The sequence below is a fragment of the Mobula hypostoma genome, chromosome 2, assembly GCF_963921235.1.
Source record: "Mobula hypostoma chromosome 2, sMobHyp1.1, whole genome shotgun sequence".
NCBI lineage: Eukaryota > Metazoa > Chordata > Chondrichthyes > Myliobatiformes > Myliobatidae > Mobula > Mobula hypostoma.
This window is the reverse complement of record NC_086098.1, coordinates 126,951,409-126,978,715: the sequence shown is the minus strand read 5'-3', so window position 1 is coordinate 126,978,715 and position 27,307 is coordinate 126,951,409. Positions and strand designations below refer to the sequence as shown.

Genomic DNA, 27,307 nt, shown 5'->3' with positions numbered 1-27,307 from the left:
AGATATTGACAGACCGTTTGCTTTGAACCTGAACTATTTGAAGTTTGATGGACACGTGATACCCCAGCAGGGAATAAAAAGAGCAGGTTTGCTAAGGCACGTGATGCCACGAGACCCTGGAAAGAGCAGTGTGCCCCCACAAGTTGGTGGGAGTTTGGAGGACCGGTTCGCGGGAAATCGGTCAGAGGCTCACAGGGTGTAAAGGTACGATCGGTGGGAACCTGGGGTGTGTGTCCGCCCTTGCCTGGGTGCCGTGTTCACCGCGGAAGAATGATCGTATCCGGAACGGAGGGGTCACAGTCGGTGACCACAGCGGGATCAGAAGACATCAAAAGGTCTGCCCGAAACCAACTGCATCTCTCACTCTCTCTCTCTCTCTCTCTCCCCCCAACGATACAACAACAGTGATTACTTCGAACTGCACTAAACTGAACTGAACTCTGCTTCACTTAAGACTGATCATTTTACCCCTAGACTGCGATAGAGCTTGGCTGATTCCTATTACCCTATTTGTGTGTACATGTGTGTATTATCATTGCTAACCTGGTACATTTATATCCTTGCGATTAGTGTACTGTATTACTTATTTCTTTAATAAAACTTTATTAGTTCCGAGTAATCACAGACTCCAACGAGCGTTCCATTTCTGCTGGTTTGGCAACCCAGTTACGGGGTACGTAACAGTGGATAGACCTCAAAAGAGCAGTGCATGCAAAATGGCCCAAAAATCTCACAGAAGTAGAAGCCTTTTGCTAGGAAGAATGGGCGAAAATCCCCCAAACAAGAACTGAAAGACTTAGCTGGCTACAGAAAGCGTTTACAAGCTGTGATACTTACCAAAGGGGGTGTTGCTAAATACTGCCATGCAGGGTGACCTAACCGTTGCTTCGGGCCATTTTCCTTTTTAGTTATTTTGAAACTGTAAAAGATGGAAATAAAAAAAGTTTTCTTGTATAAATTATTAAAGAAATGTGTCATCTTTAACTTTATGCCTTTTGGAAATTAGTTCATCTTTTACTCGCTTAGCTATTCACAGTAACAGGAATTTTGAACAGGAGTGCCCAAACTTTTGCATGCCACTGTATACTAGATCTTCCTGTTCAGCAACATACCTCAAAGCCTTACTTTTCACTGAGAATAACTGGTAAATAACTTTGTATGCAATTATTGGTACTTGCAGTCCTGTTTCTAATTATATGCAACAGTTTTCAGTTGATTTTACTTTTCAAGAATAAACTAAAATTTATCTAATCTTTGTAACAGGAGTAAACTATTAAGCCCATTGTTGTTGCATCATCATTCAATAACATCTCACTGATCTTCTAACTCGACACCACTGTCCTGATTTAAACCCATATCACTCAATTTACAGCAACTTTCCATTCATCCAGCATGTTCAGGATTTCGGTGCTCCCGACTGGAAAATTCTTGGATGGTATTAATAATATGCCAACAGACTCTTAATTACACATTTCAAGAAGTTACATGACATTGTAATATACTTTCTTGAGCACCAGGTATGCTTAAAAGGATTTTGGGAACCTGGGGCCTTGTGGGTGGGAAGTGCCTGAAAGAACTGGAGTTGGAGAATGGAATCATGGGAACTAAGATCCCAGTGAGTGAAAAAGAGTGTAAGAACTGGGAGTCCGGTGTGTGGAAGGAAGTGAGAGAATGAGAATCCAGTGAAAGGAAAAGGGAGCAGCCAGTTGGGCAAATACTGAAACTTCAGGATTTCCAAACAGTCAAATGGCAGATGATCAGACATTTACTGTAGCTATGCCATTGATTCACCTATCTTACTATGAGCATACAGTCACATAAAATCTATCAGTTTTGTTCTTGTACCATTTTTCTTAGCTCTGACTCACCCTGGATTTATTTGCATGCTTGGTGTTTTCCAGTGAGACTGTTTACCATTGCCTATTAAACTATTCTGCAATTTTGCCTTGTCTTTTCTCTTTAATTTTCTGAATATTCCCTCGCAACAACCTTTCACTCCCACTGCAAATCATCTGCATGCCTTCCCTAACTCCCTGTAGTAGGATTTCCATTCTTCACAAGGCTGGCTCTTTCAAACTCCCTGTCACTTCCAAAGGTTTCCATGAGTCGGTTTGACTGATACCTTCACAGAAGTGATCTGATGGGCTGGAAACTGATTTCTGTACAAAGTGTCCAAAATAGTGGCTGGAATTAAATGAGCCTATTGATGGAAAGCGACCACAAAAGAATAGAATCTGCTGAAATTGCAGGATTCCTTCTGCTCATTCACGGAGAGCCTCCAAGGTCAAACACGGAAGCATGCAGCATGCCCCAGACTGACGCTGTTGTAGATCGAACCATGGCACATTCCCCGTGGGTGAAAGCACATCACAACAATGTGCTCTCAGCATTCCCATTGGAATTGAATAGGAAAAAGGACGTCAATAAACGTAATTCCGACTGTTGTCTAGGTTCTGCTCTGGATGAGCTTCAGCTTTTTAGGTTTTCTCTTGTAAAACTGCATGAGGTTCAAAGTGAATTCACAGGTTGTAGAATCAGTTCTTAGTTTTTCATTGCACATGTGGACTACAAATTACAATGGGAGATAGAAAAGGCATGTCAAAAGGGCAATGTTACAACAGCCATGGGGAGGATTTCAATATGCAGGTAGTTCGAGCTCACAGGACTAGATATTTCAATCCCTTTGATAAGCAGATCTTAACTTGGGTCATAACATAGAGATCTGGAGGTGGGGTGTGTGGGTGGCAGATGTTTCCCAGTGGTCATCAGGTGGGCAACCTCTTCTTAGATGTTTTCGTCAGTTTGAGCCCACTGCATCTCCAAAGGGCTCAACAGCGCGACCCAGTGTCCCAGGTGCAGCCCCCTTCACACCTGGCCACCCATGGGTCATTTTAAGGCCCAGGTGCCATCACTCCTCTTCTAGTGGTTGCTTCATTCGGCTGCCTCCGAGAGTTCTTTTACAGCTTACCACTAGCCCTGGCCTCGGACTGCCTTCAGTAATCTGACCATGGAAGTACATAGAAACGTAGAAAGCTTGCAGGACAATACAGGCCCTTCGGCCCACAAAGCTGTGCCAAACACGTCCTTACCTGAGAAATTACCTAGGATTACCCATAGCCCCCTATTTTTCTGAGCTCCATATATCTGTCCAGGAGTCTCTTGGAAGACCCTATCATATCCGCCTCCACCACTGTTGCTGGCAGCCTATTCCACACACTCACCACTCTCTGAGTGAAAAGCTTACCCCTGATATCCCCTCTTCACAGGGCACCGTGAGCTCTGAGATTACTACAGCCTTCAGGCTGCTGGAACACAAGACCGAGTCTGGTCTGAGGGTTGTAGTGGCTAACTTTGGGGGAAATATTAGCCTTTTTTCAAGGTTGACAGCTACGTTCCAGTCACAAGCAGGCTCCAGTATGCCTGACACCAACGGTGTCAGTGAGGGTGGCACTGTCTGTCCTTGCCGGACAAAGGAGATGGTGGTTCTTCCAGTCATGTGGGGCTTAGAGTTGTTATTCAGCATTTGCTTCTCCAGAACGGATGCCAAGCATCTGAGGGCCTAGTTGTGCCTCCATGTGTATCTTCCTTGAGTGAGGCTTATTTTGCAAGATGAGAGGATGGCTTGAGGTTTGCTGTTCTTCCACAGAGTGGACAAGCTGGGTTTTCACTGAGCCATTATTTCAGATTTTTGGGTGTTGGGAGAATATCATAAACAGCTCTCATAAGGAAGCTAATCTTTCTTCCTTCCTTTTCTCATGAGTCGTTCTGGCTGAATTTTCTTTTCTCAATGTTTTACCACCTTGTCCACTGTCCCAATTTTGCCTGAGACACTGTTCTTGCGTACCTCTTCTGCTCCTTCTGTCGCTGTACTTCCTCCACCACCATAGCTCATCTTTGCTTTTGTGTTGTCGCCTTTTGCCAAATGGGCCTATTTGAGCCTGTGCCAAGGCTCCCTCTTGCATCTGGCCCAGCATGTCTGCAAACCTGAGTGCTGCTTTTGCCTGTTTTACTGACTCTGCTCGACACCACTTTCTCCCTGTTATATTCCTGGGTGTGTTATCCTGTACAACACTGTCACAAGATTCCAAGAGAGTCACCTCAAGCCTCACCTTGGCTCACATGAACTCTTCAGTCAGCCCCGGGATAGGCAACTCCAGATATTGAGAAAATCGTGCTGGGCCCTTTATTTAAGAAAGGATGTTTTGACATTGGAGAGGGTTTAGAGGAGATTCACGAGAATGATTCGGAGAATGAAAGGGTTATCACATGAGGAGCGATTGATAGCCCTGGGCCTGTGCACACTGGAACTTGTAAGAATGAGGGGAGATCGCATTGAAACCTATTGAATGTGAAAAGCCTCGATAAAGTGGATGTGGAGAGGATGTTTCCTATGGTGGAGAAATCTAGGACTGGGGGCACAGCCTTGGAATAGAGGGATGTGGCTTTAGAACAGAGATGAGGAGAAATTTCTTCAGTCAGAGAGTGGGGAATCTGTGGAATTTGTTGCCACAGGACATTGAGTATATTTAAAATGGAGATTAAGAGGTTCTTGATTAATCAGGGCATGAAGGTCATGGGGAGGAGACAGGAGATTGGGACAGAGTGGGAAATGGATCAGTCATGATGGTCAGACTTGATGGTTGGAATGGCCTAATTCTGCTCCTATATCTTATGGACTTATGTATCAATGCCTTAGGACAGGAACATCTGGGCTGAAATACACAGCAAAGGATCCGTGGGAAAATTAACTAGAATCCCACATCTTAAATATTCTACTAATGTACTGCTTAAATGATATAAATCTGATGATGTTGGATTATCGGTACATCAAATCCAAGCTGATTATCAACCACTCACTCACACAAATCCTACAGTTATCTCAGTTCATTCTACCTCCAGAATATTGCTCAGGTAATATACAGGGGCCAATTTAAGCAACTAACCCAAAAGTCTTGATGTAGAATGAAATACAGAAGAATTATATGCAGTCACAAGGAGAAGATGCAAACTCCAAAGTTTTTGTACTAAATACTGATTTACATACCTTTCTGCAGAAAGTTACAGGTTATTGTCCTACTTTGTTTGCTGGCTCATTAAAAACAACCTGAACTTCCTGCAGCCTGTGGTGAATGAAGTAGCTAACTATTTATCTGATTTTGTTTTAAGGTGTGAAATGTTTTCTTAAAGACTTCTTTTCATTTGCTGAATTTCTGAAAGAGTGCTTCAATTTTGGAGGTGATCCGCTTGGATAAGGTGTTCAGGACCTGTCTGCTGTCTCATTTAGATGACAACAGATCTCCTGGCAGGGATGATCTCACCAGGATCACTGACAATCAACATCCAGCCATTCTTGTGTGCGTGCGTGTGTGTGTTAGTTCGTTCAAGGCCTGATCTCCCATCATCTTGAACTTTCTTGGCATCGAGCCAAGACTGCTTTATCAGGACAATGGTAGGTACCCCTTCAAGAGACCACACCTTGTTGTAGGGTTTGGAGGCTTGCGTGCCTCAATGACCCGGACAGCTATATTGACTGGGAGTTAGGGCTTTATGCTTTGATTCTTGGTAGGGTCACCCATGCCAAGCAGGTCGAATGGTAGAGGCCAAATGAAGAGTGGTCCACTGGTGCTGCAGCTGCAGGGGTTCAGCACAGAGCTAACAACCCTGACTGGTAAAACAAAATTGCTATGGAAACAGCAATGAAGATTCCTTCTGCATCTGAATGTGAGTCCCCACCTGGGAATTGTATGACTGACAGTGGTGAAAACTGAAAGGAAGCTACTGACATGATGAAGGAAGCTGTGAACACTGTCAGAGTTGGAGCACCTTCATTGCTTTCCTAAACATCAGCAGCATAATGGATAGCAAGTAAGTATGATAGCAGCCTACTCTGTGTTAACAAATTATATATGTATCTGTATCCTTCATTCCTCAAAATGCTAGAATGGAGATACACCTACCTTGACCCAGAAAAACTGTCAAAGAAGAGCACTACTCTGATTCTTCTGTATCACAATTTCATATTCCCCAACAAATGCTGCAGGTTATATAGCTTCTATGGAGAGAGAAGTGCTGTCAACACTTCAGGTCCTTTCGTTTCTAATGGGTGGGTATAAATTAGAAATAAGGACTTGCTTTCTGTTCTGATTATTGAATACTTTCACAGGAGAGATATTTGGCTTTGTGTTCTAGCATTAAACATTCTCAAGGGTGTCACACGCCTTGATCTCGCAGTCAATAAGGATGACTCAAAGCCATTGCCCTCTGTTACAATGCAGATGAATTACACAGTACAGTTCCACTCCTAAGTTGAAGAGGGATTTCCATTACTTTTTTTAGTCTTGATGAATGGGTTCCTCCATCATTTTCAGTGTGTTACTCTCCATTTGTTTTCATCCTTTTCACTGAGGAAAGCAAGTGCCACGAATGATGTATAAAACCATGAGCTAAAAGGGATCACTAATGAAACAATTTTCCCTCCCTCTACAAGCATGGAATTTGTTCAGATTTAGAAAGTGAGTGGCTACCTCAGGAGGACAGGACAGTGATCCATCTCCTTCTGGAATGTGCATCTGCCGAGAATGTCTAGAGAGTTATGGAGTGGACTTTGTAATGATTCAACCCAAACAGCTGTGTAACACAGGGTTCTGAGCTCTGCAGGCGGTTCCAAGGACACAGGCAGAGTCAAATACCAACAGTTGCTGGAAGAATATCAAAATTCAAAGTTCAAAGTAAGTTTATTATCTGTCACCATATACAAACCCGAGAGTCGTTTTCTTGCAGGAATACTCAGTAAATCCAAGAAACATAATAGAATCAATGAAAGACTGCACCCAACAGTACAGACAATCAATGTACAAAAGATAACAAACTGTGCAAATGCAAAAAATAATAATAAATAAATAAGCAATAAATATGGAGAATATGAGATGAAGAGTCCTTGAAAGTAGTCCATAGGTTGTGGGAACAGTTCAGTAATGGGGCAAGTTGAGTGAAGTTATCCCCACAGGCTCTCATGAGCCTGATGGTTGACAGGTAATAACTGTTACTGAACCTTGTGGTGTGGATCCTAAGGCTTCTGTATCTTCTTCTTTATGGCAGCAGATGAAACATGCAAATATCATGTTAATCTGATAAATAAGTGCAATGACTTGTTTTGTATTCTGAATGTTGATATTGAGTACAATTGTATAATGTACTTACAGATTTTATAAATTTAATTGATATGATCAACTTCTTAAGACAGATTTCTGTGCTCTACAAACATTAATTATAAATGGAAGTTTGACAAGAGGGTATTGATAAGACCACAGTTACTTGACCTTATATTATTGCACAGTGATGGATGGACCCCAAATGGAAGACTTCTGGGTGGTTTGCTCAAGGACCAAGCTCACAGGCTGAAGTACACACTGAAACAAAGACTATAGGGGAAAAGCCATGATTTATGGTTCTCCTGTCATTACACTCTCTTAGGTAGAAACCCATGTTTAAGACCATAAGATCTAGGGGCAGAATTAGGTAATTTGGCCCATCACGTCAGCTCTGCCATTTGGTCGTGGCTGATCCATTTGTTCTCTCAGCACCAATCTCCTGCCTTCTCCCTGAATTCCTTCATGCCATGATTAATCGAGAGTCAGTCAGCCTCTGCCTTGAATATACGCAATGACTTTGCATCCACAGTCATCTGTGGCCATGCATTTCACAGTTTCACTACTCTGGCATAAAAAGAACCCCAAGTCTGCCTGGCCATGAATGGATATTAAAGAAAAGTAATTATCATGTTAATGTATCATAGAATCTAGAAGCAGGCCATGTGACTCACTGACTCCTCATTGACAAACAGATACCCCCCACCCGCAGATTCTATCACTCACCTGCACTTTGGGGAATCTTTATACAGCCAATTAACCAACCATCTAGCCTATATTTTCAATGCAGGGGAAAGCTGAAGCACCTGTGGGAAACCCGTATAGTCACAGGGCGAATGTGCAAACGCCACACAGATAACAATAGAGAATTAAACCTGGGTCACATCCACAGCACTTTGTCAACTCCACTTATCACCTCCCACCTCCCAGCCTCTATCGCTATTTCCACCTTTTCCTTCCCCATCTGCCTATCACCTTTTGCTTGTTACCTTGTGCTCACACTTTAGCCTCACCTCTTCATAGTTAGGATCTCCTCTCTATCTTTCAGTACAGATGAAGTCCTGACTTGAAGTATCGACTGTCCATTTCCCTCCACAGATGCTGCCTGAGCTATCGAATTCCTTCAGCAGTTTGTCTCTTTTGGCAGCAGCTCTTCCAGTTTGTACCACCATGACACCCAGAAGGATGGACGCGGACTGCACTGGGAATGCCACTATTTAAACGTACCGTATTGATTATTTGAAAGTTTCATGAATAAAGTTTTTTTTGGGGGGAGAAACAACAGCTGAGCGACAATTTGTTTTTCCCATTTTGACAGAATTTAAGGAAAAACTTGAGGAAACTTTTAGTGTAAAGTCGGTCGTCAAAATTAAATTAAGCTAATCAAAATGATAAAGAAATAAGAAAAACCTGTCGTAGCCATATGCAAATCAGACAATATCAGTGGATGGTTAAAAGTAATTTACCTGAAGAGTTAATCCTGCTTCTCTAGCCATAGATGCTGCTTGATTTGATGAGCATCCGCAGCATATCTGTTTTTATTTCTAGGTCAAAGCCAAAGTAATTCTTGGGGAAAACGATGAAGCAAATGCAAATTCAAATTAGCTTGTGTCATTTAAACCAGGCGCTAATGATGTTCCTTGATTGCATGAAGCCTACAGGATTTACAGTTTACACGTTCATAATAAATGCAACAATGCATGCAAAACAATGCAGTGATGATGTGCAATCTGCAGTGGTGCAAAAAGAAATGCTAAAGTGACAATAAAGAAATTGATAACAGAGATTGAACTAAGAGTCAGTGAAAGTGACAGCATCACCTGGAGGGGCACAAAAGAGATGGTTGGTTCAGAAGTCTGATAGCAATAGGAAGAAGTTGCTCTTAAGTCTGTCACTGGACTTTCAAGCTCCTCTATCTCCTCTCGGAAGGTAGAAGAAAGAAAAGGCAATGGACTTCATGGCAGGCACACTGCCCATTCAATGAATGATACCATGACATTGTAAAGATAGACTGAGTGGTGGGAAGTGGTGAGCTTGTGACTGGGCAGTGTTTACCATTTTCTGCAGGTTCTGTCTGTCCACAGCAGAGCTGTTGCCATTTCAGGTTGAGGTGCAACCCTTCAAGGTACTTTCTATTGTGCATTGGTAGAAGTTCAAAAAAATCCGTGTGGACCAGCAAAATCTTCTCAGATGCTGAAGGAAGTAATTTTTTTTAAATAAAAAGAGACCTAAAAGGCAAAAGAAAACAGTCAATGGACCCAGTGAATGTGGAAGATAGAACCAGATAGGTTAAATAACAGCTACTGCAAGGGAATTTTAAAAGAAACTCAGAAGGGTTATCAACAAACCATGAAATAACTACAATGAAATTAGTTCAAAGAGAGCGGCCAAAAGTAATGTGAGCCCATTGGAAACTAATCTTGTAAATGAAAATGAGCATATGCCATCCAATCACAAACAAGAGAAAATCAGCAGATGCTGGAAATCCAAGCAACACACACAAAATGCTGGAGGAACTCAGCAGGCCAGGCAGCTTCTATGGAAAAAAGTACAGTCGACGTTTTGGGCCGAGACCCTTCGGCAGGACCCTTCCATTTTTTCGATAGATACTGCCTGGCCCACTGAGTTCCTCTAGCATTTTGTGTGTGTTGTGAGTATATGCTATATAGGGTTTGTATTAGCATTTACAAAACAACCTCCTGATAGATCAGTGTCTGATCGTACCAAATTCAATATGCAATTATTGCGTAGATGAGGGATGAGCCTAAGCTCTATCCATGAAAATGATGAAGAATCACTCAGACACTCAATGGATACAAACTTTGGAAGCATCTTTGCATATGATTAAGAATGAACTCTGCCCCTTTGTACATAATGAGCAGGGATCCAGAATACAATCTACTCATAGTTTGAACCTCAGACAGACAACCACAAATACCTGATGGGGAGAACAACCAAAATTGTGGCATGGTATGAAGCAAAGGTCAAGGCACTGAACAGAGCAAATAATTAACATGGTAAATATTTTCCATGAAAAATTATTGATTTTGGCCCATGAGCTAAACTAGTCCCATGATGTTCAAGGACACATTACATCTATCATCGCTGCAAAATTGACCACATATTTTCCATTCTTTGTGCATACGTATTATTTACAAGGCTAATAGTCCCATGCACCACCTTGTATTCCACATGATCAACTCCACTTCAGCAAGCATTGACAATAGGTTCCACATGGTCCTGCTCTGGACCAGCTATGATAATTTGACACCCTCAGGAGAGTATGTTTTCCAGATCATCAATTGTTACTCATATTAAACCCAAACATACTTATATTTTATATATACATATATGACACAGTAGCATGATAAAGGGAGTAGGGAATATACAAGCACTGTAGTCCCAGCTACAACCTACTCATGTTCCTGACTAGAGGTCATCTGGACACCTACATTCGCTCCAGCTCACATTCGGCCCATAAACCAGAATCTAATTGCATTTCAGAATCTTACCACTGTCTGCACATCCCACTTGCATGCAGGACTCCTTGATTGAGGAGTGACCAGATGTCAGGCCATTGGCACTTCTCTATCTAGTCCATCCAACTTCAGGACCAAAATAATGAGATTTAATTTGAACTGCTCTATGAAAAGAGCTAGCAATCTCTTCAGTTTAGGCAGCATTTTGGATTGGAAAATATGCCTCCTGGTCAGACATGTGAATAGATCCTTGAATTGCTATAATTTTCCTCATTTATGCATTGAGGAAATCAGGGAGAGAATACTTGGAAAATATAGAACTGGGGTAAAAAGCAGGATTATGGGAGTGATAAACAACCTGCTGGAGCAACTCTACAAGTTGAACAGCATGCGTGGAAGAAGAGGCATTGTCAAAATTTGATGTCAAAGTCTTGCAACAGAACTGAGGGTGCAGAGGAGATAGCCAGTGTAGTGATGAGAAGGGAGATTGACTTGAGGAGGGGTGTAAGGTGACAGGCAGGTTGTGACAGGTAGGAGAGAGGAGTAGGGCTGGAGTTAGGAGACGTTTACAAATGAATATTAGAGAGGACTATGGGATTAATTGGAATTGTTTTCCAAAGTGCTGGCACAGGCTAAGTTGGCCTAATGGCTTCTTCAGTATGGTACAATTATATAATTCTGTAATATTGGATATCTATAAAGGAAGAGATGAAAAACTGAGGAGAATGAGTTTGTGGATTGTTTATAATATTTATTCATTTAAATTGAAGAGCTGTACATTTAAACTGTGGGTACCATATTGTTGTGGGTCCAGAGTCATACCTATGCCAGACCAGGTAAAAATGATCTAGCCTGGTGTAGATCAGCCATGATCATATTGAATGGTGGGCAGACGTGAAGGGCCAGGTTACCACCTCCTGTTGCCATTTTCTTATGCTGTGTTCTTGAAGTATATCACTGGTCTTGATGAGTTTTTAAGACAATCTCATCATTTCATGATTACCATTACTCATAACAGATATTTTAAAGAAATTCTGTATTTCTCTGCTTAAGTTTGCCAAGGTGGGATTAGAAATTGTCAGTAGTTTAATAGCCCAAGATGTGATTCAAGTAACTTAACCGCTATGTAATACACAAAAGAAGCTTGAAATACAAGCAGAAGATGTTGCCTACTGAAAGAAAGGGGTGGGCTGAGCACTTTTCTAAGGATTGAAGTGTCCAGCAGCAGACTTTACTTTTTAATTAAATAGAATTAAATAACACAGAAGAAGACTAATCGGCCCATCAAATCTACACAGGTGCAGGAGTCTCAGGTTCCACACCATCAGGTTCAGCACAGTTCTTTCCCCTCAGCATTGTTGACTCTTATACCAGAGAGGATAACTTCACTGATCCCAACACTGAACCCATTTCACAACCTATGGCTCACTTTCAAGGACTCTACAACTCACGTTCTCTTTATTAATTGATTATTTATTTATTATTATTGTTTTGTTTTCTTTCTCTTTTTGTGTTTGCACAGTGGTTGTTTGTCCATCTTAATCATGTGCAGATTTTTCAGAGATTCTATTGTGCTTCTTTGTAGTTACTGTGAATGCCCACAAGAAAATGGAGGCATATATGTACTTTGATAATACATTTACTTTGAACTTTTATCCATTTGAATAACTACTCAGTAGTTTCATTATATGACAAGATGGGACAAATGCATGGCCTCAGCAATTTTATGGCTGTGGCTGTCTTAGTGTCATTCACAAGATAGTTTCGTGATGCCAGGGGGTCTACCAACATTCAGGTTTTTTAAAGAGCCAAGATATAGGATTGGAAAGCAGTGAAGTACTTTTCCAATGAAAACTTCTCAAACCCTGTCTTCATTGCTGCTCACAGCTGACAGGGCAGTACAGTGGTGCAGCTGGTGAAACTGCTGCCTCGCAGCACCACAGACACTGACTCAGTCCAGTGCTGCCTGCATAGCATTTGCACATTCTCCTTGTAACCTCCAGGAATCTAGATTTGTCTCACATCCCAGAGGATAGGTTTATTAGGAATCAGAATCAGAATCAGGTTTAATATCACTAGCATATGCTGTGAAATGTGTCATCTTTGTGGCAGCAGTACAATGAAATACAAAATAATAGAGATAAAAGTAAGTGTGTGTATATATATATATATATAATAGTTGTTAAATAAATTGTACAAAAATAAAAAAAAGTAGTGAGGTAGTGTTCATGGTTCAATATCCGTTCAGAAATAGGATGGCGGAGGGGAAGAAACTGTTCCTGAATCGTTGAGTATGTGCCTTCAAGTCACTGTACTTCCTTCCTGATGGTAGTAATGAGAACGTGGCATGCCCTGGGTGGTGGGGGTCCTTCATGCCGGATGCTATCTTTTGAGTCATCACTTTTTGAAGACATCCTGGATACTACTGCCGCTGTAAAAAGCCCCTAGTGGAGAGTGGTAAAATCTGGCGGAGTTAATATGAATATGGGGAGAATAAAAATTGAGATTAATGTAGGAATAGTGCATGTATGTGGCCAATGGTTGATGCAGATATGTTGGGTCAAATGGCCTGTTTCCAACCTCTATTTCTGTACAACCATGAGTTTGGACAGCAGGCAAAATTCACAGAATATAAGTGGCCTGGCAGACAGGACACTGTCAAACAGAGGGCTGGATGGAAGACTATCTTATTGCTTCCTTTCTTGATTTTCACAGCTTCCCCCTACTACTTCCTTCCCCTTACCTCCCATCAACTCTGGTGGCTCTCAGTTCCCATTACCCCTTTGCAAATGCCAGAGGAGAAGATGGCGGCGCAACGCAGCTTGCAGTGGCCACTCTGGTGAATGGTATCTGTTATCTGTCAAGTAGGATGCCGTGCACGATCCTGATTTGATGGAGACAGACGTGAGAGCACGGAGGAACATCTGGTGAAACTTCTGAAATGCCTGCTTCGCTGCCGCTGTTACTGTGTGATCCAGAGTCTCCGGAGGGGAAGGCCCCGAGTCCTCGGCTTTGCTTGTTGCTCGGTGGCCGGGGCGGGGTCAAAGCGCTCGGCAGAAGATGGTGCTCAGTGCTTGGTGTCAGAGGGCCGGTCAGAGGCTCGAAATTTCCGGATGGACTCAGAGTCGGCTGCGGTTGAGTGCTTCCAATGCATCGACAAGTTTGCGGCGCTTGGAATTCATGGCAGGGAGAGTTTCTCCGTCTGCATGAGATGATGGGGCTATCGGGACTTGAGACTTTTTTTTAACCGTGCCCATGGTCTGCTCTTTATCAAATTACAGTATTGCTTTTCACTGTTGTAACTATATGTTATAATTATGTGGTTTTGTCAGTTTTAGTTTTGTTTTGTCCTGTGTTTCTGTGATATCTTTCTGGAGGAACATGGTATCATTTTTAATGCATGCATTTCTAAATGACAGTAAATGAGGACTGAGAGTCCTCATAATCTAAAAAAATGCTAGTCTGTTAGAGACGTAGGAACAGGAATCATTTCTGGCTATCTAGATGCATCACAGCTCGGCATGACAACTGCTCTGCACAAAACTACAAGAAATTACATATTTATGGACACTGCCCCAGTCCATCATTTAGACATACATACAGACAATAGAGGGCATCATTTATCCTCCATTGTCAACACTTTCCACTGCCTCAGGAAAGCAGCCAACATAATCAAGGACCCTTCCAACTCCCTGTCGTTCTCTCTTTTCTCCTCTCCCATCAGGCAAGAGGTGTCAAATATTGAGAATAGTTCCCACCAGGCTTGAGAATAGTGTCTATCCCACCGTTATCAGAATCCTGAATGGATCGTTCCTACACTAGGAATCTCCCCATCTACCTCATGAAGACCTTTTCACTTTATTTGTCTACCTGCACTGCACTTTTCTGTAACTGTTAATACTGTATTCTTCATTATGTTTTTAATTGTACTACCTTGGTGTATTTATGTATGACTGGATATCATGCAAATCAAAGCTTTTTGATGTAATTTGGTACATTGAAAAATAATAAGCTCATGCAACTAAAAGTTGGTGCAATTGAAAGATTGCTGGCTCAGGGTAGAAAGTGACCTGATAATGGCGTTAAAGGAGTGAGCTTCCTAATTGAATGCAACCTCTTCAATTCAGCCAACACACACACACAAATGCTGAAGGAAGCAGGCCAGACAACATCTCAGGAAAAGAGTAAACAGGCGGCATTTCAGACTGAGACCCTTCATTAGGACAGTCCTGGCGACGAGTTTCCACCCAAAACACCCAGTTTTAATGCTTTTCTATCGATGCTGCCTAGCTTGCAGAGTTCCTTCTGTATTTTGTGTATGTTACTTAGATTTCCAGTATCTGCAGAGTTTTTTTTTATATTTGAACCGCTTCATTTCACTCACTTGGGCTTTGGGCATATTTTTGTCCATTTTTGTGTCCTTTTCTCTGTAAGTATCTTATTTTGATCCTGTCATCTAAATGTCAATCTAAAAATGTTAACATAACTTGTTTCCCTGTTGATACTGTTTGATCCACTGAATATTTCCAGGATTATCGTTTTACTGAATTAGTTTTAAAGACACCAGTCCTCGCTCTTTTTGGGATCTTTTAACAAACATACCCCTGTACAGGTATTTTCATTTTTTGGAGAGGATGGTAGGGGAAGCCAAGGCTGACGTGCAATGGCTAATGGTAACTAAGAAAGACCTCAGAGAATCCATCAACGCTATGCGGAGGCGGGATCTTCCCTTGAGCATTCTTTAATGGGCGTGGTGATCCGTATTGCGACGCAAACAAGGAGGCGGAGGTGTGGACAGATCTGAAGTCAGCGATTGGTTGTTAAAGTTCCAGGAAAGTTTTGTAGTTGGGGGAATAAGTTTAGGACAAGTCATTGACTGCAGGGAAACGAAGGGTTCTGCTCTGGTTAGAAGAGAGGTTCGCACGTGTTCCATCCTGTCTATTGAGATGGTGGACAGCGTATACCGGACCCGGTCGCTCGGGGTGGCGGCGGTTGGTTTGCCAGACCAGTACGCTGACGGCAAAGCAGCCAAGGTTTGGCAGCTGTATATTGGAGACACCCAGAGTAGGACTGACGAGTACAGGAACGCGGTTGTGCAGCTTCTGCGCCAACACAAATGTCAGCGAATCCTGGACGTGGCTTGCGGCACCGGGTAGGGGTATTGCATCAAATCAAAATTACAAACGAACGCAAATTGTATTTACCTTTGGTGCTTTAAAAGTCGTGGTTTTCCTATGCGGGGTTGTATTATGTGCTTTGTTGCTCCTTTGAAGAGCTGGGTCTCTGTGTTTTGCCAACAGCACCGTACAGTTTCTTATTACACGTAAACTGAAGCAAATCGCCTATTGATTATGTTGAAACTTATTTCACCGCGCTCGCTCGGGGAATTTTCACACACTGCAGCGTGAGTTCTAAAATAAGATTGTTCCCTGTGGCCTTGGACACCCCTGTTGTGCTTTTTAACAAATTAAATGTGGATTACTTTAAGCGCGCAAAAGAAAGGTCGCGTGGTGCTCACCGTATAGAGTTTATTGCCGTGACCAGCCTATGACTCCATAGTTGTTATTTAAGAACAGGTTCTTGTATTTAAAAATAAGTTAAAAGCAGTCGGGCAAGGCACTTCTCTAGAGTACCAGCTCCTGGCTAGGTTAAAAACTGGGGGTCGGGGGGTGCCATCTAGTTGGTTGAGACGGTGCATATGATTACTTGGCGAATTTGCCAGCAAGTGTTTCATGATGCAATCACCGCGCGCTACACACAGCTGTTCGGTAGGTAATTTGTGGTTAGCCGCCTGCGGTTAGAGGTAATACCCATAAAGTTTCATAGACATTTGGAAAGGAAAATAGTGAAGGGATAAGGAAGCAATGCGATTGTAGCAGGATTTATACGAATTGGGAGAATGGGCAAGAAACGTGGCAAATAAAATAGTGTTGGGAAATGTATGATAATGCATTTTTGGTAAAAGGAACAATAGTGCTGACTATTACCTAAAGAAATTTCAAACGTCAGCGGGGAAAAGTTCCTGTGCAAGACTCCCAGAAGGTTAATTCACAGGTTGAGTCTGTGGTAAAGAAGACATATGCAATGTCGGCATTTATTTCAAGGGGAATAGAATATAAAAAGAGGATAATGCCGAAGATTTATAAGACACTAGTCAGGCTGTACTTGGAGTATTGCCAACAGTTTTGGGCCCTTTATCTCAGGAAGGATGTGTTATTGGACAGAGTCCAGAGGAGGTTCATAAGGATGGTTCCAGGAACGAAAGGGTTGATATAGGGGGAGCGTTTGGCAGCTTTGGCCCTGTACTCACTGGAATTTATAAGAATACGTGGGGACCTCATTGGAGACCTACCAAATGTTGAAAGGACTAGATAAGATGGATGTGGAGAGTAGGTTTCCTCTAGTGGGGTATCCAGAACTAGAGGGCACAGCCTCCAAACTGAGGAAAGACCTGAAGGTTGTGTGGATCATCTTCCATTATTCTGAAGACTGTTCTGTTGATTTGCATGGGACATTTCCCCCTAGCCCCAGGAATGAGTAGTTGCAAAAATGCAGAACCTAAATACTGCGGGTGCTTGAAATCTGAAATACTGAGCAATTTGGTAGGTCCTGATACAGATTTATAAACCATTATTTTGGGCAGATTTGGAATATTGTACACTGTCCTGGTCTCCACATGATAGGAGGGATGTGGTTGTGCTGGAGATGGTGCAGGTGAGGAATTTGCTTGCAATTTTTAATAAGTTCCATTTATGAGGAGAAAGTGTTCGCTTTTGTTTTCCTTGGACTGGAACATGAGGAGAGTTGGGTGGAAGAATATGATAGTAGTGTAAAAGTATGGGAAGCATATAAAAAGTAGATGGTAAGAAACCTTTCCCTACAGCAGAAGTGCCCAAGACCAGAGGGTGTAAGTTGAAGGTGAGGACTAAGAGTTTTGGAGGGGATCTGAGGAAGATTTAGTTTCAGCCAGAAAAGTTGGTAGAGGCAGAGACTGAAATATTGGCTCAGTTTTTGTTTCTTCTCTGCAGCTACTGTCTGATTTGCAGAATATTCCAAAATGTAGTAATTCAGGTACAAAGTCAGTCAAAATGAAAAGTTGTTGTTTTATTCTCCGTTCATCCCATAATGCCATCAAACTCGGATCCTACCATTCACGTACAGGCTACTGGCCAATCAACATCCAGCCCACACACCTTTGGGACATGGGTGGAAAGCAGTGCACCTGGAGGAACCCGCATGATCAAGCAGAACATGCCAACTCGCACACAAAGCACCTGGGGTTAGGATGGAACCTGGGCTACCGGAGCAGTGAAGCAGCAGCTCCACCAGCTGTCCCACCTCTTGAACTCTGTGTCGACATTAAATGTTGCTTTCGAAATTTGGTTTGCACACTTAGCACATATGACTGAAAATCCTATAAGGTGTATTTCAATTGGTCTATGCTGATCAAAATTCCTATCTAAGCTGGCTTCTTTTGCCTGCATTTGGACTATCCCTTGCTTAATGGTATTGATCCATGGCATAAAAAAGGTTGGGAACCCCTGATCTAAGCCTTAACTATCCATGTACCAAATTCTATCTGTTTTCTTGTTCTTTGCCTCTTTGTTTCTCTCCCTAATCTCAGCCTTCACTTTCAGATTTCTGCATCTGAATTCTTTTACCGTAAATCATTTCTGTGTTGAGTTACTGCTGTTTTTCTTGAACTATTCCAAGGTTTAGGTACATAGAAACACAGAAAACCTACAGCACAATACAGGCCCTTCAGCCCACAATGCCTTACCAAACATGTACTTTAGAAGTTACCTAGGGTTACCCATAGCGCTCTCTTTTTCTAAGCTCCATGCACCTATCCAGGAGTCTCTTAAAACACCCTATCGTATCTGCCTCCACCACCGTCACCAGCAGCCCATTCCACGCACTCATCACTCTGCATTTTTTTTAAAAAAAAAACAGCAGCAACAACAACAACAACTTACCCCTGACATCTCTGTACCTACTTCCAAGCACCTTAAAACTGTGCCCCCTTGTGTCAGCCATTTCAGCCCTGGGAAAAGCCTTTGACTATCCATGACGATCAACGCCTCTCATCATCTTGTACATCTCTATCAGGTCACCTCTCATCCTCTGCCGCTCCAAGGAGAAAAGGCCGAGTTCAATCAACCTATTCTCATAAGGCATGCTCCCCAATCCAGGCAACATCCTTGTAACTCTCTTCTGCATCCTTTCTATAGTTTCCAAATCTTTCCTATAATGAGGTGACCAGAACTGAGCACAGTACTCTTAAGTGGGGTCTGACCAGGGTCCTATATAGCTGCAACATTACCTCTCTGCTGTTAAACTCAATCCCACGGTTGACGAAGGCCAGTGGGCTGTATGCCTTCTTAACAAATATCGTGTCTCTTGGGTTCCAGATGCCTATTTCTTCTACTGTACTGAGTTGGATCATATTTTCAGTAGGTATTGGGGCTATATTTATGGAACTGATAGGGAAAATCTGACTGCAGGCAACGATGTCATATCGTTCCACGCAACACAGAGCTGCCCATTTGGTCTATGCTGCCTGTAATTAATTTTTTGAAAGCGGCTTAAAATGCGTCATGTACCTTACAGAGCCAAAGATTTGTACAGCTTAGAAATAAGGCTCTTTGGCACACCACCACATCTGTGCCAACCCTCATGCCCACTACACTAATTTCAGTTGACTTCATTATTTCCTTATCCCTCCATTGAATCTTCCATTCAAGATGTGCCTTCAAAAAATTGTTACTGTTTCTGCCTCCACCTCCTCCTCTGGCAGCTCATTCCAGATACCAACTATCCTTTGAGTGAAATATTTACTACTCGTACTCCCTTCAAACTGTCCTCTAGTTTTCGACACCCCAGCATAGAAAGCAGACTGTAGCTATTGACAGCATCTATGCCTGTTCTATCTTTATATACCTCTATCGTGTCACTTATCAGCCTCATTTTCTCCTATAAAACAAAAACCTAGTTTAACCAAACTCTTGATAATTCAAGTCTGTCCTTTATCTGCCTGCACAGTTTATATATCTACTTCCCTTTTGAACGTTTCTGCAAAATCTTAGTCATATAGCACAGAACCATGCCATGTTGATGTTCACTATCAGGTACACATCTACACTAATCCCATTTACTGTACTTCTATAACTCCATATGCTTTTGTTTCAAGTGCTCCTCTAGACAAACGATATGAATGCCTTGACTATCCTCATGGGCAATGTGTTCCAGATGGCAGTCATCCCTTGAAAAAGAATACCCATCAAATCCCCTCTAACCCCTGTGCCCCATAACAGTTGCAGATGCTGGAAATCTGAAGCAAAAACAGAAAATGCTGAAAAAAAATCTCAAAGGTCAGGCTGCACCTGTGGGAAGAAATAGAATCAACAATTTGGGTGGGGTAATCCTTCAAATGGTTCTCTTTCTGCACCTGTTGCCTGACGTCCTGAGTTTTTTTCCTGGCATTTCCTGATTTTTTTTCTATGCCCTTGGTAACATGCTTCTATCATTTTTTTTTTAGACAGTGAATTTGAGATCATAATTATTTAAGGGCTCAAACCTCCGATCATTTCAGATTACTCTTAACAGCTACTATTGGGCACGAGCTAAACAAATATGTTTTAGGGCCTCCTAAGTGAGACTGTAGACCAGGGGTTTGCAACCTGGTTTATGCTATGGACCCCTACGATAAACCAAGGGGTCCCTGGACCCCAGGTTGAGAACCCCTGCTCTAGACCATTGCAAATGATTTCTACTGTGGGTCATGACTTGTCAGGAGATGTCTGAAGTCATCAGAAGCTTGATGTTTGATAGTGACATTGGCCAAGACTGGGGAGCACTAACTCTGAGCCTCAGTAAAGGCTGAATGTGATTGGTCACTGCTGGAGGCATGGCTAGCACTATGCTTCCAAGCAGTGATTACAGATGTTTTCCTTGATCACAGCTTGTAAACAAACACAAGGAGATGCAATTACCAACCTTTGAGTGTTTATCTGGAATAATTTCAGGGAAAAAAAATCAATGCCATTCTGAGAAAGGTCAGCTGATTAGAATGGTTCTTTTCAAGCTATTTTCCTCCTAATGCATTTAAGAGATTGTGAGATTTGAAGTGATTAAATAATTAACTTTTTTATAGACTGTGGTATGTTAACATTGCAAAGGCTATTTGCTATTTTGCAAAATGTATTTTGCAGAGCATTGGTCAAGCACAAACATCTTGGAACTGGAGTCTTTCAGCTCCAGGAATGTTCTCTGGGGAGCTTTTCAAATTCAAATAGGCACAGCCTTCAGTGCCGCCCTCTCACCATACCACCATTACATTCCCCAGCATGCAACACCCAGAAAATCATAGTTATGCAGCACGGACACAGGCCCTTTGGGCTGATCTCCTATGCCAACCAAGATGTCTTATCTGAGCTGGTCCCATTTGGCCCATATCCTTCTAACCCTTTCCTATCATGTACCTGTCCAAATGAAAGTGTAACTGTACCTTCCACTGCAGTTTCCTCTGGTAGCTCATTTGATAAACCCACCACCTTCTGAAAAGGTTGGATCTTTTTTGTTTACTGCTTCTCTTCTCACCTTAAATCTATGTCCTCTAGTTTGAGAATTGTGTACCCAAGAGAAAGAATACAACCATTCACCTTATCTGCAGCCTTCAGATTTTGTAAACCTCTGTCAGGTCATTCTTCAGCTTCCTGCCCACCAGGTAAATAAAGTTCCACCCTAAGCAGGCTGTCCGTATACCTCATTCCCAGTAACAGTCTTGTAGTCTCTGTCTCTGTCTCTGTCTCCTTTTCTCCCCCCCTGCCCCCCCCCCGGTCCTGTTTTGACATCCTTCCTATAGCCAGGTGACCAGAACAACACACAGCCCACCAAGTCGGGTTTCACTAATGGCTGTTACGCTTATAACATGAAGTCCTAATTGCCCTGACTGAAGAAGGCAAGCATGCCAAATGCTGCCTTCACCACCCGATCTATATCTTGTCTTGTACCCTTAGTTCCTTGTTATTCTATAGGTCTCTCCAGAGCCTGACCTTTTACACCTCAAAAAATGTCCGATTGAAATTCATTCTGGTGTTCTTTGACCCACTTCCCCAGCTCATCTTGATTATGCTGTGATCTTAGTTAACTTTCTTCACCATCCACTACACCATAAATTTCGGTGTCATCCATATACTCACTAACCACATTAACAACAATGTCATCCAACTCTGGTAAGCTGGCAACACACTCAGATGCAGTGGCCTCACCAGGGTTCAATAGGTACATTTAATGTTAGAGAAATGTATACAATATACATCCTGAAATTCCTTTTCTTCACAAACATCCACAAAAACAGAGGAGTGCCCCAAAGAATGAATGATAGTTAAGACGTTCGAACCCAAAGCCCTCCCCTCGCTCCCCCCTCCGACACACAAGCAGCAGCAAAGCAATGATCTTCCCCGCACCACCCCCACCAGCAAAAAGTATCAGCACCCTGCACCGAGCACTCAAGCATGCAGCAAAGCATCAATAAAGACAGACTTTCAGTAACCCAACGCCTATTCGTTCACCAGGTTACTTGACAGGCTCGCTCTTTCCCTAATAAGGGAAAAAGAGATGTCCCTGTTTCACAGTGAGAGGGGAGACATAACAAAGAACTTGCTGATTTACGATGTTAGAAGTCTATTGCATCGCTTTTTCATGCTCTACACCCAGAGAGTCGGCACCAAAAACGCTCAGGTTTCTGGACACACAGCCCATGGCAACTAACCCAGTGCCTCCAATGTTCCATGTCTTCCCGCGACACCTCAGTCAGGGACACTGGCCTAGAATCGGCCCGTCTCCAGAATCACGGAAATCCGGCACTCTGAAGTTGCGCTCGTCTTCCAGGCTGTGTCCTTGGGATTAAGGTGCTTTTGGCTTTTTTTACAATTGCAAGATAATAATGGACTTTAAGAATTCCAAGCGCAGCAGGTCTATCCTATCAGCGAGTTGCTCTTTAAGAGGTGGAGTTGGATGTGGTGCGGACAGTGTTGATGCTTGCTATAGAAAAGTGTCAGAGTCAGTGCATGACAGCAGTGTACAGTCTAACAGTGACTGATTGTCTTGGATGTCAATTTACAGGACATCTTTCCTGCTATCTTGTATGTGCTGTATATGCCTGGTATTACAAATGACTGGAATGACTGTTGGTATTGGGTTCTGCACCTTCAACCCAGAGGAACACTGTTTTTCAGTTGGCCATATTCACGTATGGGTGCATGATAACTAAACTTGAACTTGATTATTAATCTCAATGGCAAACAACAGTGAACCCAGCACTGATCTCTGCAGCACACCACTGGTCACAGACCTCCAGTCTGAAAAATAACCCTCTACTATGTTTCTCTGACTCCTTCAACTGAACCAATTTTGTATCCAGTTGACTAGCTTATTGTGGATCCATATGATCTAACCTTTCAGGCTATCCTACCATGGACGACCTTGTCAAAGGCCTTATTGTCCTTGTAGACAATGTTTACCACTCATAATTTTTAATCTTTTCATTATCTTAATTACCTATTCAAAAACCTCCATCAAATGTGTCGGACATGATTTTCCACACTCAAACCTGTTCTATACCGCAAGGCTCAGTGCTGGGACCCCAGTTGTTTACAATATATATTAATGACTTGGATGAGGGAATTAAATGCAGCATCTCCAAGTTTGCGGATGACACGAAGCTGGGTGGCAGTGTTAGCAGTGAGGAGGATGCTAAGAGGATGCAGGGTGACTTGGATAGGTTGGGTGAGTGGGCAAACTCATGGCAGATGCAATTTAATGTGGATAAATGTGAAGTTATCCACTTTGGTGGCAAAAATAGGAAAACAGATTATTATCTGAATGGTGGCCGATTAGGAAAAGGGGAGGTGCAACGAGACCTGGGTGTCATTATACACCAGTCATTGAAAGTGGGCATGCAGGTACAGCAGGCGGTGAAAAAGGCGAACGGTATGCTGGCATTTATAGCGAGAGGATTCGAGTACAGGAGCAGGGAGGTACTACTGCAGTTGTACAAGGCCTTGGTGAGACCACACCTGGAGTATTGTGTGCAGTTTTGGTCCCCTAATCTGAGGAAAGACATCCTTGCCATAGAGGGAGTACAAAGAAGGTTCACCAGATTGATTCCTGGGATGGCAGGTCTTTCATATGAAGAAAGACTGGATGAACTGGGCTTGTACTCGTTGGAATTTAGAAGATTGAGGGGGGATCTGATTGAAACGTATAAGATCCTAAAGGGATTGGACAGGCTAGATGCGGGAAGATTGTTCCCGATGTTGGGGAGGTCTAGAACGAGGGGTCACAGTTTGAGGATAGAGGGGAAGCCTTTTAGGACCGAGGTTAGGAAAAACTTCTTCACACAGAGAGTGGTGAATCTGTGGAATTCTCTGCCACAGCAAACTGTTGAGGCCAGTTCATTAGCTATGTTTAAAAGGAAGTTAGATATGGCCCTTGTGGCTACAGGGGTCACGGGGTATGGAGGGAAGGCTGGGTTCTGAGTTGGATGATCAGCCATGATCATAATAAATGGCGGTGCAGGCTCGAAGGGCCGAATGGCCTACTCCTGCACCTATTTTCTATGTTTCTATGTTTCTATATCTTATCAGTCTAATAGGATGAGTATAGATGGTTACTTGGTGATCAATGTGGACATGGTGGGATAAAGGTCTTGGTACTGTAGTATATGGCTCAATTTTTCCAGCACCAAGAACAACAACCCCAGCATCTCCAGATTAATCTTGGTGCCGAAGTTCCTCATTCCTGGAACCATTCGAGTGAATCTTTTCTACACTGCTTCTTGGGACAGAATGATGTTAGCTTGTAGAGGGATTGTTTTGAGAAAGTTAAGGGAGTTAAAGTCTATAGCCTTGAGAGTAGATAATGATGAATACATGTTTGTCTAGAGAAGGTGATGTCATTGTACAGCTGCAGGTATCAAATGGCGACTTATTAAGGGAAAGTACTAGTTATTTTCATGCTTTGAAGAGATCTTCAAGCGTATAAAAAGGGGTACTTTCTATTTTGCAAAAAAAGAGCTTCCCCTTAAACTCGGCCAGTGCCAGAGCTAATAGTTAGAGAAGATTAGGTACAAGTGCATTGAGAGGGTGAGAAGAGAGAAGGAGAGAGAGAAAGCTGCATGGAAGGTTTTGGATCTATGGTTCCCTTTGGCATTCTGCAGATCGGCTTATTCAATGAATGATATGTACACTTTGTCTTCTGTACTGCTCCTTCATTAACCATTTCTTTTCCTTGTATTGCTTGCTGCACGTCCAACTCCACCTCTTAAACTCTAATAAAGTGATTTTTGTTGTTTAATGAATACAATGACTCATTTGTGAATAATACACAAATACCCCTTGCTGAATCAAGAAAAAAACAATGAATTTTAAAATATCTTCATTGTAGCCGGTGTTACTGTCCATCCCCAATTACCCTTGATCGTGGTGGAGGTACATGGTTGGGCCAGGAGTTTCAGGATTTAGAGCCAGTGAGGTTGAAGGAATTGCCATATTTTTGAGTGCCCATGTGCCATAGGCTTCTATCTATTTCAGTGTTTCTTCAATAAACCATTAGATGTATTCTGTAAATGTTAGTATTGATTGGGCTTCAAAGGTTCTTTAATATTGTGAGAGCTGGTGAGAGTGCAGAGAAGAATCACCAGGATGTTCGCTCCATTAGAGATCTAGGTATGGTGGGGCCATTGGATAGACTTGGCTTTTGCCCCTAGTGCAAAAGAGGCTGAGGAGTGTCCTGATAATATACAAGCTTGTGAGGGGCATAGATAGGGTGAATTGTTAAAATCTTTCTCCCATGGTAGGAGCATCATAACCAAGAGGACACATGTTTGAGGGGAGGGAGTTTTACAGAGGATTAAAGAGCAAGGTTTTTCATATGCAGTGGTTGATATCTAGAGCATGTGGCCAGAGATGGTAGCAGAATAAGATGTAATTACTATAATTTAAGAGGCACTAAGACATTCACTTAAATAAGCAAAGCAAATAGAATTGGTCTTGCTAGATAAGGTCAACATAAACATGATGGGCTGAAGGGTCTATATGATTCTACGATGATGATTTCAATATCTTGAGGTCATACAGGCACCATATAAATGCAAGTATTTTATGTGTTTGCTATGATGCATTTGTTTGAGGTACAATCAGGGGTAAGTTCATATGTCAGAGAATTTGAGTTACTTTGCTTAGATTGGGAGAATAATCACAGCCCAAAACAGAATGTGGTTCTTTCTTGGCGCTGAGTTTTAGAGCTCTGTAATTTGTCCAGCTCTGTTATTCTAAGTCAGGTGTGGCCAACCTTTTACATTCCATGCGTCAGTTTTTTCACTCAAGAGTTCAGATGTGCCATACAACTCTTGTACCCCCATTCAATTCTTGTAAAAATATGTTAATATAGAATTCATGCATGAAAAAATCACATCTGAACTCGTGCCTGAAAAATTTGACGCATGGAATGTAAAAGGTTGGCCACGCCTGATCTTAAGTGAATTCATGTAAATGGCTATTTGGGGAAGTGCTGGAACTCAATCAGGCCATACCCTCTGAGCTGTGTGTAAATATATTTGTCAGTTATTTCGAAAATGACATGGGTGGAGGAGGTGGGATAAAATTGAAAGTTAGTTCCAAAGAAACTATAAAAAGGCTTGGGTCCTGAGCTGTTGGTGTCAGATGTCATTACATACCACAGTGGATTTCATTAGGCTTAAGTGCATATGGGATAAATTCTCAGTCTTGCATGTATAAGGAGGCTTCTCATGCTGTTAACCACTGTGTCATTTTTCTGGTGTTAAACAGCATGACCGTCAACCACATATTTATACTAATTGTGTTAATCATATCACAATTAACCGACAAACTCGCTTGTCTTTGGGATTTGGGAGGAAACTACAGCACTTGATGAAACCCCAAGTGGCCACTGGGAGAATGTGCAGACTCCACAAGGGCAGCAACCTGAGGTCAGATTTAACCTGTGTTTCTGGAACTGTGATGTACCATGGTTGTTTTACTTGCGCATGAGAAATGGACCTCTCAAAGTCACTGTCTATTATGTGGCTGCTCACAGCTTCTTTCCCATGCTTGGAAGTGTCAACTCTTACTGGCTGGTATGACAGCAGAGCAGAGAAGGTTGACATTTCTGGGAATAGTTCACAAAGCACAGAATAGATATGTCCCACAGAAGTAGCAGTTCTCAAATGGCTGGGGTGGGCATCATGGCTGACAAGGGAAGTTGAGACTGCATAAAAGCCAAGGAAAGGGCATACAAGGTAGCAAAAGTGAGAAAACCCTACAAAAGGCAACTAAAAAAGCTGTAAGAAGGAAAAGAAATCTGAGGGCAAACTAGCCAATGATGTAAAGTGGGATGCTAAAAGTTTTTTCAGTTATGTAACGAGTGAAAGCGAGGTAAAGGTTGATATTGGACCACAGGAGAGAGTCCAGAGGAGGTTAACAAGGATGATTCTGAGAAAGAAGGGGTTAACATAGGAGTGTTTGGTGGCTTTGGGCCTGTATTCACTGGAATTTAGAAGAATGCAGGGGGATCTCATTGAAATGTTGGAAGGACTCAATATGGTGGATGCGGAGAGAATGCTTCCTGTGGTGGAGGTATCAGAACTAGGAAGGCACA

General features: G+C 42.5%; 1 protein-coding gene across 3 annotated transcripts in view; it reads left to right on the top strand.

Moving 5' to 3' along the window:
• The first annotated feature begins 15,461 nt into the window (after positions 1–15,461).
• Positions 15,462–27,307, top strand: part of gnmt (glycine N-methyltransferase) — a 51,607-nt gene continuing 39,761 nt past the window's right edge. For 2 of the 3 annotated variants that reach the window (XM_063040638.1, XM_063040639.1), the window contains exon 1: positions 15,462–15,779. In XM_063040638.1, coding sequence (XP_062896708.1) covers positions 15,574–15,779 — 206 coding nt within the window. In that variant the 5' untranslated portion in view covers positions 15,462–15,573. The remainder of the gene's footprint in view (positions 15,780–27,307) is intronic. The other variant, XM_063040637.1, reaches the window with a different exon arrangement.